General features: G+C 54.9%; 1 protein-coding gene across 7 annotated transcripts in view; it reads left to right on the top strand.

Moving 5' to 3' along the window:
- Nucleotides 1-741: 741 nt before the first annotated feature.
- Nucleotides 742-17,060, top strand: part of LOC142908100 (uncharacterized) — a 38,665-nt gene continuing 22,346 nt past the window's right edge. Inside the window, exons 1-7 of one of the 7 annotated variants that reach the window (XM_076058309.1) lie at nt 742-1,048; nt 4,816-4,922; nt 6,564-6,670; nt 10,105-10,203; nt 12,023-12,127; nt 14,568-14,623; nt 15,899-16,264. In XM_076058309.1, the coding sequence (XP_075914424.1) occupies nt 917-1,048; nt 4,816-4,922; nt 6,564-6,670; nt 10,105-10,203; nt 12,023-12,127; nt 14,568-14,623; nt 15,899-16,264 (972 nt within the window). In that variant the 5' untranslated portion in view covers nt 742-916. The remainder of the gene's footprint in view (nt 1,049-4,815; nt 4,923-6,563; nt 6,671-10,104; nt 10,204-12,022; nt 12,128-14,567; nt 14,624-15,898; nt 16,265-17,060) is intronic. The other 6 variants (XM_076058310.1, XM_076058311.1, XM_076058316.1 and 3 more) reach the window with 6 other exon arrangements.

Raw genomic sequence — 17,060 nt, 5'->3', positions numbered from 1 at the left:
TACAGGGTGGCCCACAAGTCAGGACACATAGGGGTTGTTATTATACAGAGTGGCCCATAAGTTAGGACACATAGGGGTTGTTATTATTGTACAGGGTGGCCCACAAGTCAGGACACATAGGGGTTGTTGTTATACAGGGTGGCCCACAAGGTAGGACACATAGGGGTTGTTGTTATTGTACAGGGTGGCCCACAAGTCAGGACACATAGGGGTTGTTGTTATTGTACAGGGTGGCCCACAAGTCAGGACACATAGGGGTTGTTGTTATTGTACAGGGTGGCCCACAAGTTAGGACACATAGGGGTTATTATACAGGGTGGTTATCGCGCAGTAAAAGCACACGGTCTATATTCTTACGATGTGACGTCATATCACATTCTCTCTGTTGGCAACGTCATCGCGTAATCCCGGCGCGTTTTGTGCCGTGACGTTTTCACACAGCCACCGCACACACACATTACGCGATGACGTCATCACGCCTTCAATTCTATACGCGATGACGTCACGTCGTAAGTACCCGCGGGTTTTTAATAAAATCTATTCAATATGAAGTACGGTGATAGTGGGGGGTGGATTGCATCGTGACATCATCACGTAGCCAACTCGCGTACACGTTGCGCGATGACGTCATCACACATTACAAATCTGTCAACGATGACGCCTCGTAAGTACCCGCGATTTATTTTTTTTAAAAAACATTTTATTTACGTGTTGACGTCATCACGTGCGGTGGCGTTTAATCGTGACGTCATCACGTAGCCACGGGGGCCCCCCCACCGCGTGATTACTTACGCGTTGACGTCATCACGCACGGTTCCCTCGCCTGAAATAATTGAAAATAAGCCAAATATCGAAATCAAACGTTGCGTTAACAAATAGATAAACGTCGCCAGCATTGATCGTCATCGCGGACACAATGACGAGGCCTCAGCAGGTGAAGGAGAATGTTACTCCTACATCGAGCGCGAGCAAGAATAATAATAAGAATAATAAGCGGAGCTCTGAGGCGAACGAGAGGAAGCGGTGCAAGGCTGACGCCATGACCAAGGTGAATTTTTTAAATTATTATTTACAACAACAACCATCACAACAACCATAACAATAACAACAACAAACATTATTAGCATGCGGTATTGATTTTTTTTTCCAATGGAACAAACAAAAATTTGGCGTCAATTTGTGAGGGGGGGGAGACGGAACGGGGAGTGGGACGTCCTTGGCGGAGACGGAACGGGGAGTGGGAACGTCCATGAGGGAGAAGGAACGGGGAGTGGGAACGTCCATGAGGAGACGGAACGGGAGTGGGAACGTTCATAGGGAGATGGAACGGGGAGTGGGAACGTCCATGGGGAGATGGAACGGGGAGTGGGAACGTTCATGAGGAGACGGAACGGGGAGTGGAACGTTCATGGGGGAGACGGAACGGGGAGTGGGAACGTTCATGGAGGAGACGGAACGGGGAGTGGAACGTTCACAGGGGAGACGGAACAGGGAGTGGAACGTTCATGAGGGAGACGGAACGGGGAGTGGGAACGTTTATGGGGGAGACGGAACGAGGAGTGGGAACGTTCATGAGGAGACGGAACGGGGAGTGGGAACGTTCATGAGGGAGACAAAACGGGGAGTGGAACGTCCTTGGGGGAGACGGAACGGGGAGTGGAACGTCCTTGGGGGAGACGGAACGGGGAGTGGGAACGTCCATGAGGGAGAAGGAACGGGGAGTGGGAACGTCCATGAGGAGACGGAACGGGGAGTGGGAACGTTCATAGGGAGACGGAACGGGGAGTGGGAACGTCCATGAGGAGACGGAACGGGGAGTGGGAACGTTCATGAGGAGACGGAACGGGGAGTGGACCGTTCATGGGGGAGACGAAACGGGGAGTGGGAACGTTCATGGAGGAGACGGAACGGGGAGTGGGAACGTTCATGGGGGAGACGGAACGGGGAGTGGGAACGTTAATGGGGAGACGGAACGGGGAGTGGAACGTCCATGAGGAGACGGAACGGGGAGTGGAACGTCCATGAGGAGACGGAACGGGGAGTGGGAACGTTCATGAGGGAGACGGAACGGGGAGTGGAACGTCCTTGGGGGAGACGGAACGGGGAGGGGGAACGTTCATGGGGGAGACGGAACGGGGAGTGGGAGCGTCCATGGGGAGACGGAACGGGGAGTGGGAACGTCCATGGGGGAGACGGAACGGGGAGTGGGAACGTTCATGGGGGAGACAAAACGGGGAGTGGGAACATTCATGGGAGAGACGGAACGGGGAGTGGGGACGTTCATGGAGGAGACGGAACGGGGAGTGGAACGTTCATGGGAGAGACGGAACGGGGAGTGGTAACGTTCATGGGGAGACGGAACGGGGAGTGGGAACGTTCATGGGGGAGACGGAACGGGGAATGGAACGTTCATGGGGGAGACGGAACGGGGAGTGAAACGTTCATGGGAGAGACGGAACGGGGAGTGGAACGTTCATGGAAGAGACGGAACGGGGAGTGGGACGTCCTTGGGGGAGACGGAACGGGGAGGGGGAACGTTCATGGGGGAGACGGAACGGGGAGTGGGAACGTCCATGAGGAGACGGAACGGGGAATGGAACGTCCATGGGGAGACGGAACGGGGAGTGGAACGTTCATGAGGGAGACAAAACGGGGAGTGGAACGTCCTTGGGGGAGACGGAACGGGGAGTGGGAACGTACATGGGGGAGACGGAACGGGGAGTGGGAGCGTCCATGGGGAGACGGAACGGGGAGTGGAACGTTCTTGGGGAGACGGAACGGGAGTGGGAACGTTCATGAGAAGGAACGGGGAGTGGGTAGTCCATGGGGAGACGGAACGGGGAGTGGGAACGTTCATGGGGGAGACGGAACGGGGAGTGGGAACGTCCATGGGGAGACGGAACGGGGAGTGGGAACGTTAATGGGGGAGACGGAACGGGGAGTGGGAACGTTCATGGGGAGACGGAACGGGGAGTTGGAACGTTCATGAGGAGACGGAACGGGGAGTGGGAACGTTCATGGGGAGACGGAACGGGGAGTGGGAACGTCCATGAGGAGACGGAACAGGGAGTGGGAACGTCCATGGAGGAGACGGAACGGGGAGTGGGAACGTTCATGGGGGAGACGGAACGAGGAGTGGGAACGTTCATGAGGAGACGGAACGGGGAGTGGGAACGTTCATGAGGGAGACGGAACGGGGAGTGGGAACGTTCATGAGGGAGACGGAACGGGGAGTGGGAACGTTCATGAGGAGACGGAACGGGGAGTGGGAACGTCCATGAGGAGACGGAACGGGGAGTGGGAACGTTCATGAGGAGACGGGACGTCCATGGGGGAGACGGAACGGGGAGTGGAACGTCCATGGGGGAGACGGAATGGGGAGTTGGAACGTTCATGAGGAGACGGAACGGGGAGTGGGAACGTCCATGAGGAGACGGAACGGGGAGTGGGAACGTCCATGAGGAGACGGAACGTCCATGGGGGAGACGGAACGGGGAGTGGAACGTCCATGGGGGAGACGGAACGGGGAGTTGTACGTCCATTGGAGAGACGGAACGCAATAGTAGTAATCGGTGTTTGTACCCAACTTCTCGGTTGAAATTGTGTCCGTGTCTATAAATATGGATGGCTTCATGAATGAACCTTTGTTGATAGCCAGTGGGCTTGCAAAGTGCCTTCGTCTTAGAGAAATCAATTTTCTTGTGAGCCCACCAGTAAACACAAAACATTACAAATAACGCGTTCTTTGAAACGTAGAACAACGCCAAATGCCACCACGCGTGTCAGGGCACTCCTACAGCTCGGGTGAGCAGCTTCATCTATGGGATACATCTTTTGGCAGTCGCAAAAATTGTGAAAAAGAATCATTATTGTTCGTAATTATTTCCCTGGCCATAACAGAGGAGTTGTGTTTAAGATACTGTTTGGTTCTTTCGGTAAAGTCACGTCAGTTAAAAAAAAAATTGCCTGCTACTCCAAATATACAGCAGGCGGTCAGGGTTGGGATCGAACCCACGATCTCCTGCATACCAGGCCAGGGAGATAACATCTCCTAGCCACTATGGCGTTACACTCACCCACCCACTCACCCACCCACTCACCCACCCACCCACCCACTCACCCACCCACCCACTCACCCACCCACCCACCCACTCACCCACCCACTCACCCACCCATCCACCCACCCACTCACCCACTCACCCACTCACCCACCCACTCACCCACCCACCCACTCACCCACCCGTTTACCCACCTACTCATCCACCCAACCACTCACCCATGCACTCACCCACCCACTCACTCACCCACCCGTTCACCGATCCACTCACCCACTCACTTACCCACCCACTCATTCACTCACCCACTCACTCACCCACCCGTTCACCCACCCTACGCATCTACGCACTCACCCACCCACCCATTCACCCACCCACCCACTCAACCACCCGTTCACCCACTCACCCACGCATTCACCCACCCACTCACTCACCCACCCGTTCACCGATCCACTCACCCACTCACTCACCCACCCACCCACTTACCCACCCACTCGTTCACTCACCCACTCACTCACCCACCCGTTCACCCACCCACGCATCTACCCACTCACCCACCCACGCATCTACCCACTCACCCACCCACTCACCCACCCACCCACTCACCCACCCGTTCAACCACCCACCCACTCACTCACCCACCCGTTCACCCACCCACGCATCTACCCACTCACCCACCCACCTACCTACTCACCCACCACCCACTCACCCACCCATCTACCCACCCACCCACCCACTCGCTGACCATGGCCGTGTGTAGGTGGTGGTGAGGAGGCTCCCACCGTCTCTGGACCGCGATCAACTCCTGGACCACGTCTCTCCCCTCCCCCTTCACGACTACTTCCACTTCTGTGCCGGCGACGGGAGGTGAGCGGTGTGTCACCCAGTGTGTCACCCAGTGTGTCACCCAGTGTGTTACCCGGTGTGTCACCCAGTGTGTCACCCGGCGTGTCACCCGGCGTGTCACCCGGCGTGTCACCCAGTGTGTCACCTGGTGTGTCACCCGGTGTGTCACCCGGCGTGTCACCCAGTGTGTCACCCGGCGTGTCACCCAGTGTGTCACCCAGTGTGTCACCCGGTGTGTCACCCGGTGTGTCACCCGGTGCGTCACCCGGTGTGTCACCCGGCGTGTCACCCGGCGTGTCACCCGGCGTGTCACCCGGCGTGTCACTCGGCGTGTCACCCAGTGTGTCACCCAGTGTGTCACCCGGCGTGTCACCCGGCGTGTCACCCGGTGTGTCACCCGGCGTGTCACTCGCTGTGTCACCCGGCGTGTCACCCGGTGTGTCACCCAGTGTGTCACCCAGTGTGTCACCCGGTGTGTCACCCAGTGTGTCACCCGGCGTGTCACCCGGCGTGTCACCCGGTGTGTCACCCGGTGTGTCACCCGGCGTGTCACTCACTGTGTCACCCGGTGTGTCACCCAGTGTGTCACCCAGTGTGTCACCCGGTGTGTCACCCAGTGGGTCACCCGGCGTGTCACTCACTGTGTCACCCGGTGTGTCACCCAGTGTGTCACCCAGTGTGTCACCCGGTGTGTCACCCAGTGGGTCACCCGGTGTGTCACTCGGCGTGTTACCCGGCGTGTCACTCGGCGTGTCACCCGGCGTGTCACCCAGTGTGTCACCCGGCGTGTCACCCGGCGTGTCACCCGGCGTGTCACCCAGTGTGTCACCCAGTGTGTCACCCAGTGTGTCACTCGGTGTGTCACCCGGCGTGTTACCCAGTGTGTCACTCGGTGTGTCACCCGGAGTGCCACCTGGTGTGTCACCCAGTGTGTCACCCGGCGTGTCACCCGGTGTGTCACCCGGTGTGTCACCCAGTGTGTAACCCGGTGTGTCACCCGGTGTGTCACCCGGTGTGTCACCCAGTGTGTCACCCGGTGTGTCACTCACTGTGTCACCCGGCGTGTCACTCAGTGTGTCACCCAGTGTGTCACCCGGTGTGTCACCCAGTGTGTCACCCAGTGTGTCACCCGGCGTGTCACCCGGCGTGTCACTCACTGTGTCACCCGGCGTGTCACTCAGTGTGTCACCCAGTGTGTCACCCGGTGTGTCACCCAGTGGGTCACCCGGTGTGTCACCCAGTGTGTCACCCGGTGTGTCACCCGGCGCGTCACCCTGTGTGTCACCCAGTGTGTCACCCGGCGTGTCACCCGGCGTGTCACTCACTGTGTCACCCGGCGTGTCACCCAGTGGGTCACCCGGTGTGTCACCCGGTGTGTCACCCGGTGTGTCACCCGGTGTGTCACCCGGTGTGTCACTCGGCGTGTTACCCGGCGTGTCACCCGGCGTGTCACCCAGTGTGTCACCCTGCATCACTCGGGGTGGGGGGGGTGGCTAGGAGATGTTAACTACCTCGCCTGGTATGTAGGAGGTCGTAGGTTCGATCCCGGACCCTGACGACACCTGCCACTGTATATTTGGAGTCTGCGTCTCTCTCTCATCATCATCATCATCACGGTGACTAGATGTTTACTACCCGTGGAATGGAACCCACGGGTGGCAGTTCACAGGTGAACTGCTTCTCGAGGTTCTACATCAACTTCCGGAACTCGGAGGACATCCCACACTTCCGCGAGCGCTTCGACGGCTACGTCTTCGTCGACAAGCACGGTGAGGCCGCCAGTTACACCTCCACCCCTCCCTCCACCCCTCCCTCCCTCCACCCCTCCCTCCACCCCTCCCTCCCTCCCTCCACCCCCCCGGTATTGTCTGTCTGTCTTGTCTGTTTGTCTTGTCTGTTTGTCTTGTCTGTTTGTCTTGTCTGTCTGTCTTGTCTGTCTTGTCTGTCTTGTCTGTCTGTCTGTTTGTCTTGTCTGTCTGTCTGTCTTGTCTGTCTGTCTGTTTGTCTTGTCTGTCTGTCTTGTCTGTCTGTCTGTCTTGTCTGTCTTGTCTGCCTGCCTGTCTGTCTGTCTGTTTGTCTTGTCTTGTCTGTCTGTCTGTCTTGTCTGTCTGTCTTATCTGTTTGTCTGTCTGTTTGTCTTGTCTGTCTGTCTGTCTTGTCTGTCTGTCTTATCTGTCTGTCTGTCTGTTTGTCTTGTCTGTTTGTCTTGTCTGTCTGTCTTGTCTGTCTGTCTGTCTTGTCTGTCTGTCTTGTCTGCCTGCCTGTCTGTCTGTCTGTTTGTCTTGTCTGTCTGTCTGTCTGTCTTGTCTGTCTGTCTTATCTGTTTGTCTGTCTGTTTGTCTTGTCTGTCTGTCTGTCTTGTCTGTCTGTCTTATCTGTTTGTCTGTCTGTCTGTCTGTTTGTCTTGTCTGTTTGTGCCTGTCTGTCTGCCTGCCTGTCTGTCTGTCTGTCTTGTCTGTCTGTCTGTCTGCCTGCCTGTCTGTCTGTCCGTCTGTCTGTCTGCCTGACTACCTGCCTGTCTGTCTGTCTTGTCTGACTGTCTTGTCTGTCTATCTGTCTGTCTTGTCTGTCTGCCTGTCTGTCTGTCTTGTCTCTCTGTCTTGTCTGTCTGCCTGTCTGCCTGTCTGTCTGTCTGTCTTGTCTGTCTGCCTGTCTGTCTGTCTTGTCTGCCTGTCTGTCTGTCTTTTCTGCCTGCCTGCCTGTCTGTCTGCCTGTCTGTCTTGTCTGTTTGTGCCTGCCTGTCTGCCTGCCTGTCTGTCTGCCTGCCTGTCTGTCTTGTCTGTCTGTCTGTCTGTCTGCCTGCCTGTCTGTCTGTCTGTCTGCCTGACTACCTGCCTGTCTGTCTGTCTTGTCTGACTGTCTTGTCTGTCTATCTGTCTGTCTTGTCTGTCTGCCTGTCTGTCTGTCTTGTCTCTCTGTCTTGTCTGTCTGCCTGTCTGCCTGTCTGTCTGTCTGCCTTGTCTGTCTGCCTGTTTGTCTGCCTGTCTGTCTTGTCTGTCTGCCTGTCTGTCTATCTGTCTTGTCTGCCTGTCTGTCTGTTTTTTCTGCCTGCCTGCCTGTCTGTCTGCCTGTCTGTCTTGTCTGTTTGTGCCTGCCTGTCTGCCTGTCTGTCTGTCTGTCTGCCTGTCTGTCTGTCTTGTCTGTCTGCTTGTCTGTCATGTCTGTCTGTCTGCCTGTCTGTCTTGTCTGTCTGCCTGTCTGTCTTGTCTGCCTGACTGCCTGTCTGTCTGTCTGCCTGACTGCCTGTCTGTCTGTCTGTCTGTCTGCCTGTCTGTCTTGTCTGTCTACCTGTCTGTCTGTCTTGTCTGCCTGTCTGTCTTTTCTGCCTGCCTGCCTGTCTGTCTGCCTGTCTGTCTTGTCTGTTTGTGCCTGCCTGTCTGCCTGTCTGTCTGTCTGCCTGTCTGTCTGTCTGTCTGCCTGTCTGTCTGTCTTGTCTGTCTGCTTGTCTGTCATGTCTGTCTGTCTGCCTGTCTGTCTTGTCTGTCTGTCTGCCTGACTGCCTGTCTGTCTGCCTGACTGCCTGTCTGTCTGTCTGCCTGTCTGTCTTGTCTGCCTGACTGCCTGTCTGTCTGTCTGCCTGTCTGCCTGTCTTGTCTGCCTGACTATCTGTCTTGTCTGTCTGTCTGCCTGCCTGCCTGTCTGCCTGTCTGTCTTGTCTGCCTGACTGCCTGTCTGCCTGTCTGTCTGTCTGCCTGACTGCCTGTCTGTCTGCCTGTCTGTCTTGTCTGCCTGACTGCCTGTCTCTCTGTCTGCCTATCTGTCTGTCTGCCTGTCTGTCTTGTCTGCCTGACTATCTGTCTTGTCTGTCTGTCTGCCTGCCTGTCTTGCCTTGTCTGCCTGACTGCCTGTCTGTCTGTCTGTCTGCCTGTCTGTCTTGTCTTGTCTGCCTGACTGCCTGTCTGTATGTCTTGTCTCTTTGTACCTGTCTGTCTGTCTGCCTGCCTGTCTGTCTTGTCTGTCTGCCTGTCTGTCTGCCTATCTGCCTGTCTGTCTGTCTGCCTGCCTGCCTGCCTGTCTGTCTGTCTGCCTGTCTGTCTGTCTGCCTGCCTGTCTGTCTGCCTGTCTGCCTGTCTGTCTGCCACCCCCCGATGTGCAACTGTGTGGACATCAGCGAAGAATCTGATTCCTCATGCTGCAGTCTAAAATAAATAAGTAATAATAAGAGATTCATCTTCTTTGGTTCTTTCGGTAAAGTCACGTAGAATGAGAATAAAATAAATAAGTAATAATAATAATGAGAGACTCCGATGCTGGGTTTGATGTCGGCTCGCCTGCTGATGCCGCCGCCGCCGCTACGTGGCGCTGTTTGCCCGCCCGGCGTGATCCCGACGATGTCCACAGTGTGTGCGGCTACGCACCGTGGACTTCGCGTTCGCACCGTGAGTGGACACCCGCGCTAATCGGAGGCACGGGGTGGGAAGGAAAATAAACCAAACACAACAAGGATCACAGCAGCAGCAGCAGGGTCTTGAGACTCAAGGTGAGGCTTTAACTACCTCGCCTGGTACGCAGGAGGTCGTGGGTTCGATCCCGACCCTAACAACGCCTGCTGCTGCTGTATATTTGGAATCTGCGTCTCTCTCTCATCATCACGGTGGCTAGGAGATGTTGACTACCTCGCCTGGTACGCAGGAGGTTGTGGGTTCGATCCCGACCCTAACGATGCCTGCTGCTGCTGTATATTTGGAGTCTGCGTCTCTCTCTCATCATCACGGTGGCTATGAGATGTTGACTACCTCGCCTGGTACGCAGGAGGTCGTGGGTTCGATCCCGACCCTGACGATGCCTGCTGCTGCTGCTGTATATTTGGAGTCTGCGTCTCTCTCTCATCATCACGGTGGCTATGAGATGTTGACTACCTCGCCTGGTACGCAGGAGGTCGTGGGTTCGATCCCGACCCTGACGACGCCTGCTGCTGTATATTTGGAGTCTGCGTCTCTCTCATTCTCCCCGTAGTGGTCACTGCGTGGATTTGTCTCGAGGGCCCTCCGTTTCTTCCCTCCACATTGAGCGTTCAGAGTGTTTGGCTGCTGATCGCTTTCCACACGGTGGCGATGACGACGATGCGATCATCGTGATGGCCATGCGGGGGCCGCTTCTGAAAAACAATCACGTCACAGCTCAACGGGGACCTACACCTGGTGAAATACATCATCACGATGAATATTTATATCAAAAAATCATCTCTGTCTGTCTCTGTCAGGCCAGGAGTATCCAGCCATTGTCGAATTTGCTCCCTATCAGAAGATTCCTAAAAAGAAGTCTTCCCACAGAGACACCAAGACCGGGTCAATCACTGAGGGTGAGAGCTGCTCACCAATCACACTCACCCACTCACTCACCCACTCACTTACTCACCCACCCACTCACCCACTCACTAACCCACTCACTCACCCACTCACTCACCCACCCACTCAGCCACTCACTCACCCACTCACTCACCCACTCACCCACCCACTCACACACTCACACACACACCCACTCACTCACACACTCACTCACCCACTCAGCCACTCACTCACCCACTCACTAACCCACTCACTCACCCACCCACTCAGCCACTCACTCACCCACTCACTCACCTACTCACCCACCCACTCACACACTCACACACACACCCACTCACTCACACACTCACTCACCCACTCAGCCACTCACTCACCCACTCACACACTCACACACACACCCACTCACTCACACACTCACACACTCACTCACCCACTCAGCCACTCACTCACACACTCACACACTCACCCACTCACTCACACACTCAGCCACTCACTCACCCACTCACACACTCACACACACCCACTCACTCAGACATTCACTCACTCACCCACTCACTCACACACTCACCCACTGACTCACCCACTCACCCACTCACTCACTCACCCACTCACCCACTCACTCACTCACCCACTCACCCACTCACTCACCCACTCACTCACTCACACACTCGCTCACTCACACTCACACTCACTCAGCCACTCACCCACTCACTCAGCCACTCACCCACTCACTCACTCACACTCACTCAGCCACTCACCTACTCACTCAGCCACTCACTCACCCACTCACTCACTCAGCCACTCACTCACCCACTCACTCGCCCACTCACACACTCACCCACTCACCCACTCACTCACCCACTCACTCACTCACACTCACTCACTCAGCCACTCACTCACCCACTCACTCAGCCACTCACTCATCCACTCACTCACCTCACCCACTCACTCATCCACTCACTCACTCACCCACTCTCTCACTCACTCACACTCACTCATCCACTCACTCATCCACTCACTCACCCACTCACCTCACCCACTCACTCACCCGCTCGCATACTCACTCATCCACTCACTCACCTCACCCACTCACCTACTCACTCACCCACTCACCTCACCCACTCACTCACCCACCCACACACCTACCCACCCACACACTCACTCACTCACCCACCCACCCACTCACACACTCACTCACCCACTCACCCACTCACTCACCCACACACTTACCCACTCACTCACCCACTCACTCACCCACCCATTCACTCACTCACTCACCCACACACCCACCCACACACTCACACACTCACAGACTCACTCACACACTCACTCACCCACTCACCCACTCCCCCACTCACTCAGCCACTCACACACGCACCCACTCACTCATCCACTCACTCACATACTCACATACTCACTCATCCACTCACTCACTCACCTACCCACTGGATGATGATGACGACGATGATGACGATGAAGACGACGATGATGATGACGACGATGATGACGATGATGATGATGATGACGATGACGATGATGATGATGACGATGATGACGATGATGACGATGATGATGATAACGATGATGACGACGATGATGATGACGATGACGATGATGATGTTGCGTGTGTGGAGTAGATGCTGACTACCGCAGGTTCCTGGCCGACAGGCAGATGGTGAGGATCGTGACGATGATGACGATGATGACGATGATGATGATGATGACGATGATGATGACGACGATGATGACGATGACGACGACGATGATGACGATGATGATGATAACGATGATGACGATGATGATGATGATGACGATGTTGCGTGTGTGGAGTAGATGCTGACTACCGCAGGTTCCTGGCCGACAGGCAGACCGTGAGGATCGTGACCAGCCCGGAGCTTCTGCTGGAGGAGGTGGAGATGAAAAACAAAGACATCCTCGGTGAAATCATCATCATCACAATCATCACCACCGTCATCGCAATCATCATCGTCATCGCAATCATCATCGTCATCACAATCATCACCACCGTCATCGCAATCATCACCACCGTCATAGCAATCATCACCGTCATCACAATCATCACCACCGTCATCGCAATCATCATCATCGCAATCATCGTCATCACAATCATCACCGTCATTGCAATCACCGTCATCGCAATCATCATCGTCGTCATCACAATCATCACCGTCATCGCAATCATCATCACCGTCATCACAATCATCACCACCGTCATCGCAATCATCATCACCGTCATCGCAATCATCGTCACCGTCATCACAATCATCACCACCGTCATCACAATCATCACCACCGTCATCGCAATCATCATCACCGTCATCACAATCATCACCACCGTCATCACAATCATCACCGTCATCACAATCATCACCACCGTCATCGCAATCATCATCCTCATCACAATCATCACCGTCATCGCAATCATCATCACAGTCATCGCAATCATCACCGTCATCGCAATCATCACCATTATCGCAATCATCACCATCATCGCAATCATCATCACCGTCATCGCAATCATCACCACCATCATCACAATCATCACCACCGTCATCGCAATCATCACCACCGTCATCGCAATCATCACCACCGTCATCACAATAATCACCACCATCATCGCAATCATCACCACCGTCATCACAATCATCATCACCGTCATCACAATCATCATCACCCTCATCGCAGTCATCACCACCGTCATCACAATCATCATCACCGTCATCACAATCATCATCACCGTCATCACAATCATCACCACCGTCATCGCAATCATTACCACCGTCATCGCAATCATCACCACCGTCATCGCAATCATCGTTGTAGTCATCATAATCATCACCGTAATCATCATCATAGTCATCATAATCAACATCTTCACTATAATTAATCATCGTTGTAATCAACATCATTTTAATCGGCATAAAATCATGATTATCATAGTGAGTAAGTGGTGAGTGAGTGGTGAGTGAGTGGTGAGCGAGCGAGTGAGTGGTGAGTGAGTGGTGAGCGAGCGAGTGAGTGGTGAGCAAGCGAGTGGTGAGTGAGTGGTGAGCAAGTGAGTGGTGAGCGAGTGAGTGAGCGAGTGGTGAGCGAGTGGTGAGTGAGTGGTGAGCGAGTGAGTGAGTGAGTGGTGAGTGAGTGAGTGGTGAGCGAGTGAGTAGTGAGTGAGTGGTGAGCGAGTGGTGAGCGAGTGGTGAGTGAGTGAGTGGTGAGCGAGTGAGTAGTGAGTGAGTGGTGAGTGAGTGGTGGTGAGTGAGCGAGTGGTGAACGAGTGGTGAGCGAGTGGTGAGTGAGTGAGTGAGTGGTGAGCGAGTGGTGAGCGAGTGGTGAGCGAGTGGTGGTGAGTGAGCGAGTGGTGAGCGAGTGGTGAGCGAGTGGTGAGTGAGTGGTCAGCGAATGGTGAGCGAGTGAGTAGTGAGTGAGTGAGTGGTGGTGAGTGAGCGAGTGGTGAGCGAGTGGTGAGCGAGTGGTGAGTGAGTGAGTAGTGAGTGGTGGTGAGTGAGTGAGTGGTGAGCGAGTGGTGAGCGAGTGAGTAGTGAGTGAGTGGTGAGCGAGTGGTGAGCGAGTGAGTGGTGAGTGAGTGGTGAGCGAGTGAGTGGTGAGCGAGTGGTGAGTGAGTGAGTGGTAAGTGGTGAGCGAGTGGTGAGTGAGTGGTGAGCGAGTGGTGAGTGAGTGGTGAGTGAGTGAGTGGTGAGTGAGTGGTGAGCGAGTGGTGAGTGAGTGAGTGGTGAGTGGTGAGTGAGTGGTGAGTGAGTGAGTGGTGAGCGAGTGGTGAGTGAGTGAGTGAGTGGTGAGCGAGTGGTGAGTGAGTGGTGAGTGAGTGGTGAGCGAGTGGTGAGTGAGTGGTGAGTGAGTGAGTAGTGAGTGAGTGGTGAGTGAGTGGTGAGTGAGTGGTGAGTGAGTGAGTAGTGAGTGAGTGAGTGGTGAGTGAGTGGTGAGCGAGTGAGTGGTGAGTGAGTGAGTGGTAAGTGGTGAGCGAGTGGTGAGTGAGTGGTGAGTGAGTGGTGAGCGAGTGGTGAGTGAGTGGTGAGTGAGTGAGTGGTGAGCGAGTGAGTGAGTGAGTGGTGAGTGAGTGGTGAGTGAGTGGTGAGCGAGTGGTGAGTGAGTGGTGAGTGAGTGGTGAGCGAGTGGTGAGTGAGTGGTGAGTGAGTGGTGAGTGAGTGAGTGGTGAGTGAGTGGTGAGCGAGTGAGTGAGTGAGTGGTGAGTGAGTGGTGAGTGAGTGGTGAGCGAGTGGTGAGTGAGTGGTGAGTGAGTGGTGAGTGAGTGAGTGGTGAGTGAGTGGTGAGCGAGTGAGTGGTGAGTGAGTGAGTAGGGAGTGAGTGGTGAGCGAGTGGTGAGCGCCGCACTGTGCCCCAGACAGGAAGACAACGCCACTGCTGGAGTTCCTGAGGAGCAAGAAGATGGCGAAGCTGGTGAGTAGCAGCCCACCCTGTACAACAACAACAACACCAACAACAACAACAACACCAACAACACCAACAACAACACCAACACCTTGTACACCAACAACAACAACACCCTGTACACCACCACCAACAACAACAACAACACCCCCACCCTGTACACCACCAACAACAACAACACCAACAACAACAACACCCCCACCCTGTACACCACCAACAACAACAACAACACCACCAACAACACCAACAACACCACCAACAACACCACCAACAACAACAACACCAACAACAACACCAACAACAACAACACAACAACAACACCACCAACAACAACACCACCAACAACACCACCAACAACAACACCACCAACAACACCACCAACAACACCAACAACAACACCACCAACAACACCAACAACAACAATAACACCACCAACAACAACACCACCAACAACAACACAACCAACAACAACACCACCAACAACAATAACACCACCAACAACAACAACAATAACACCACCAACACCAACAACAACACCAACAACAACACAACCAACAACAACACAACCAACAACAACAACACCACCAACAACAATAACACCACCAACAACAACAACAACACAACCAACACCACCAACAACAACAACACCACCAACAACAACAACACCACCATCAACAACAACACCAACAACACCACCATCAACAACAACACCACCATCAACAACAACACCAACAACACCACCATCAACAACAACACCAACAACAACACAACCAACAACACCACCACCAACAACACCAACAACAACACCACCAACAACAACACCACCAACAACAACAACACCACCAACAACAGCACCACCAACAACAACGACACAACCAACAACAGCACCCCCGCCTTGTACACCACCACCAACAGCACCAACAACAACAACATCAACAACAGCGCCACTACCGCCACCAACAACAACAGCGCCACGGCCAACAGCACCACCACCACGACTGCCACGGCCACCACCACCTCCCACCACCACCGCCACCGCCGCCACCACCACCACCACCGCCACCACCACCACCTCCCACCACCGCCACCACCACCGCCACCACCACCACCCACCACCACCTCCCACCACCACCACCTCCCACCACCACTAACGCCACCACCACCACCGCCACCACTGCCACCTCCCACCACCGCCACCACCTCCCACCACCGCCACCACCACCACTTCCCACCACCACCGCCACCACCACCGCCACCACCTAAACAGAGCGTGGTGGTCAGCAGCAGCAGCAGCAGCGACGTCGACGCTTCAGCCTGCGTAGGAAGGCGCCTGTCGAGACGGCACTTGCAGGAGCTGCGCCTTTGTCGCAGCAGCAGCAGCAGCAGCGCAAGGAGGAGCGTCGGCGCAGGGAGGTGGAGCGCAAGCGTCACCGCCGGGCCCACGACGACACAACAACAACAACAACGATGACGACAGCGGAGGACGTGGCAGCAACAACAACAACAACATCACTGCAGCAGGACCTGACGACAACAACAACAACGACGCAGGACGCCACAATAACATCAACAACAGCAGCAGCAGCAGCGGCAGCAGCGCAGGAGGCGAGCCGGGAGAAGTCGACGCAGGGGGGAAGGAAGCCCCTAGGGGTGAGGGAGACATCGTCTGTCTGTGTGTGTCTGTCTGTGTGTGTGTCTGTGTGTGTGTCTGTGTGTGTGTGTCTGTGTGTGTGTCTGTGTGTGTGTCTGTCTGTGTGTGTGTCTGTGTGTGTGTCTGTGTGTGTGTGTCTGTGTGTGTGTCTGTGTGTGTGTCTGTCTGTGTGTGTCTGTCTGTGTGTGTCTGTGTGTGTGTGTCTGTCTGTGTGTGTCTGTGTGTGTGTCTGTCTGTGTGTGTCTGTCTGTGTGTGTCTGTCTGTGTGTGTGTCTGTGTGTGTCTGTCTGTGTGTGTGTCTGTGTGTGTGTCTGTCTGTGTGTGTCTGTCTGTGTGTGTCTGTCTGTGTGTGTGTCTGTGTGTGTGTCTGTCTGTGTGTGTCTGTCTGTGTGTGTGTCTGTGTGTGTGTCTGTGTGTGTGTCTGTGTGTGTGTGTGTCTGTGTGTGTCTGTCTGTGTGTGTGTCTGTGTGTGTGTGTGTCTGTGTGTGTGTCTGTGTGTCTGTGTGTGTCTGTGTATGTGTGTCTGTCTGTGTGTGTGTCTGTGTGTGTGTCTGTGTGTGTGTCTGTGTGTGTGTGTCTCTGTGTGTGTGTCTGTGTGTGTGTGTCTGTGTGTGTGTCTGTGTGTGTGTCTGTGTGTGTGTGTCTGTGTGTGTCTGTCTGTGTGTGTGTCTGTGTGTGTGTCTGTCTGTGTGTGTCTGTCTGTGTGTGTCTGTGTGTGTGTGTGTCTGTCTGTGTGTGTCTGTCTGTGTGTGTCTGTCTGTGTGTGTCTGTGTGTGTGTGTGTCTGTCTGTGTGT

Source organism: Petromyzon marinus (assembly GCF_048934315.1).
Source record: "Petromyzon marinus isolate PM22_M1 ecotype Great Lakes invasive population chromosome 70 unlocalized genomic scaffold, UKy_Petmar_22M1.pri1.0 chr70_unloc.2, whole genome shotgun sequence".
In the NCBI taxonomy this organism is placed as follows: domain Eukaryota; kingdom Metazoa; phylum Chordata; class Hyperoartia; order Petromyzontiformes; family Petromyzontidae; genus Petromyzon; species Petromyzon marinus.
The sequence above is the reverse complement of the archived record's forward strand: the minus strand, read 5'-3'. Positions and strand labels throughout refer to the sequence as shown.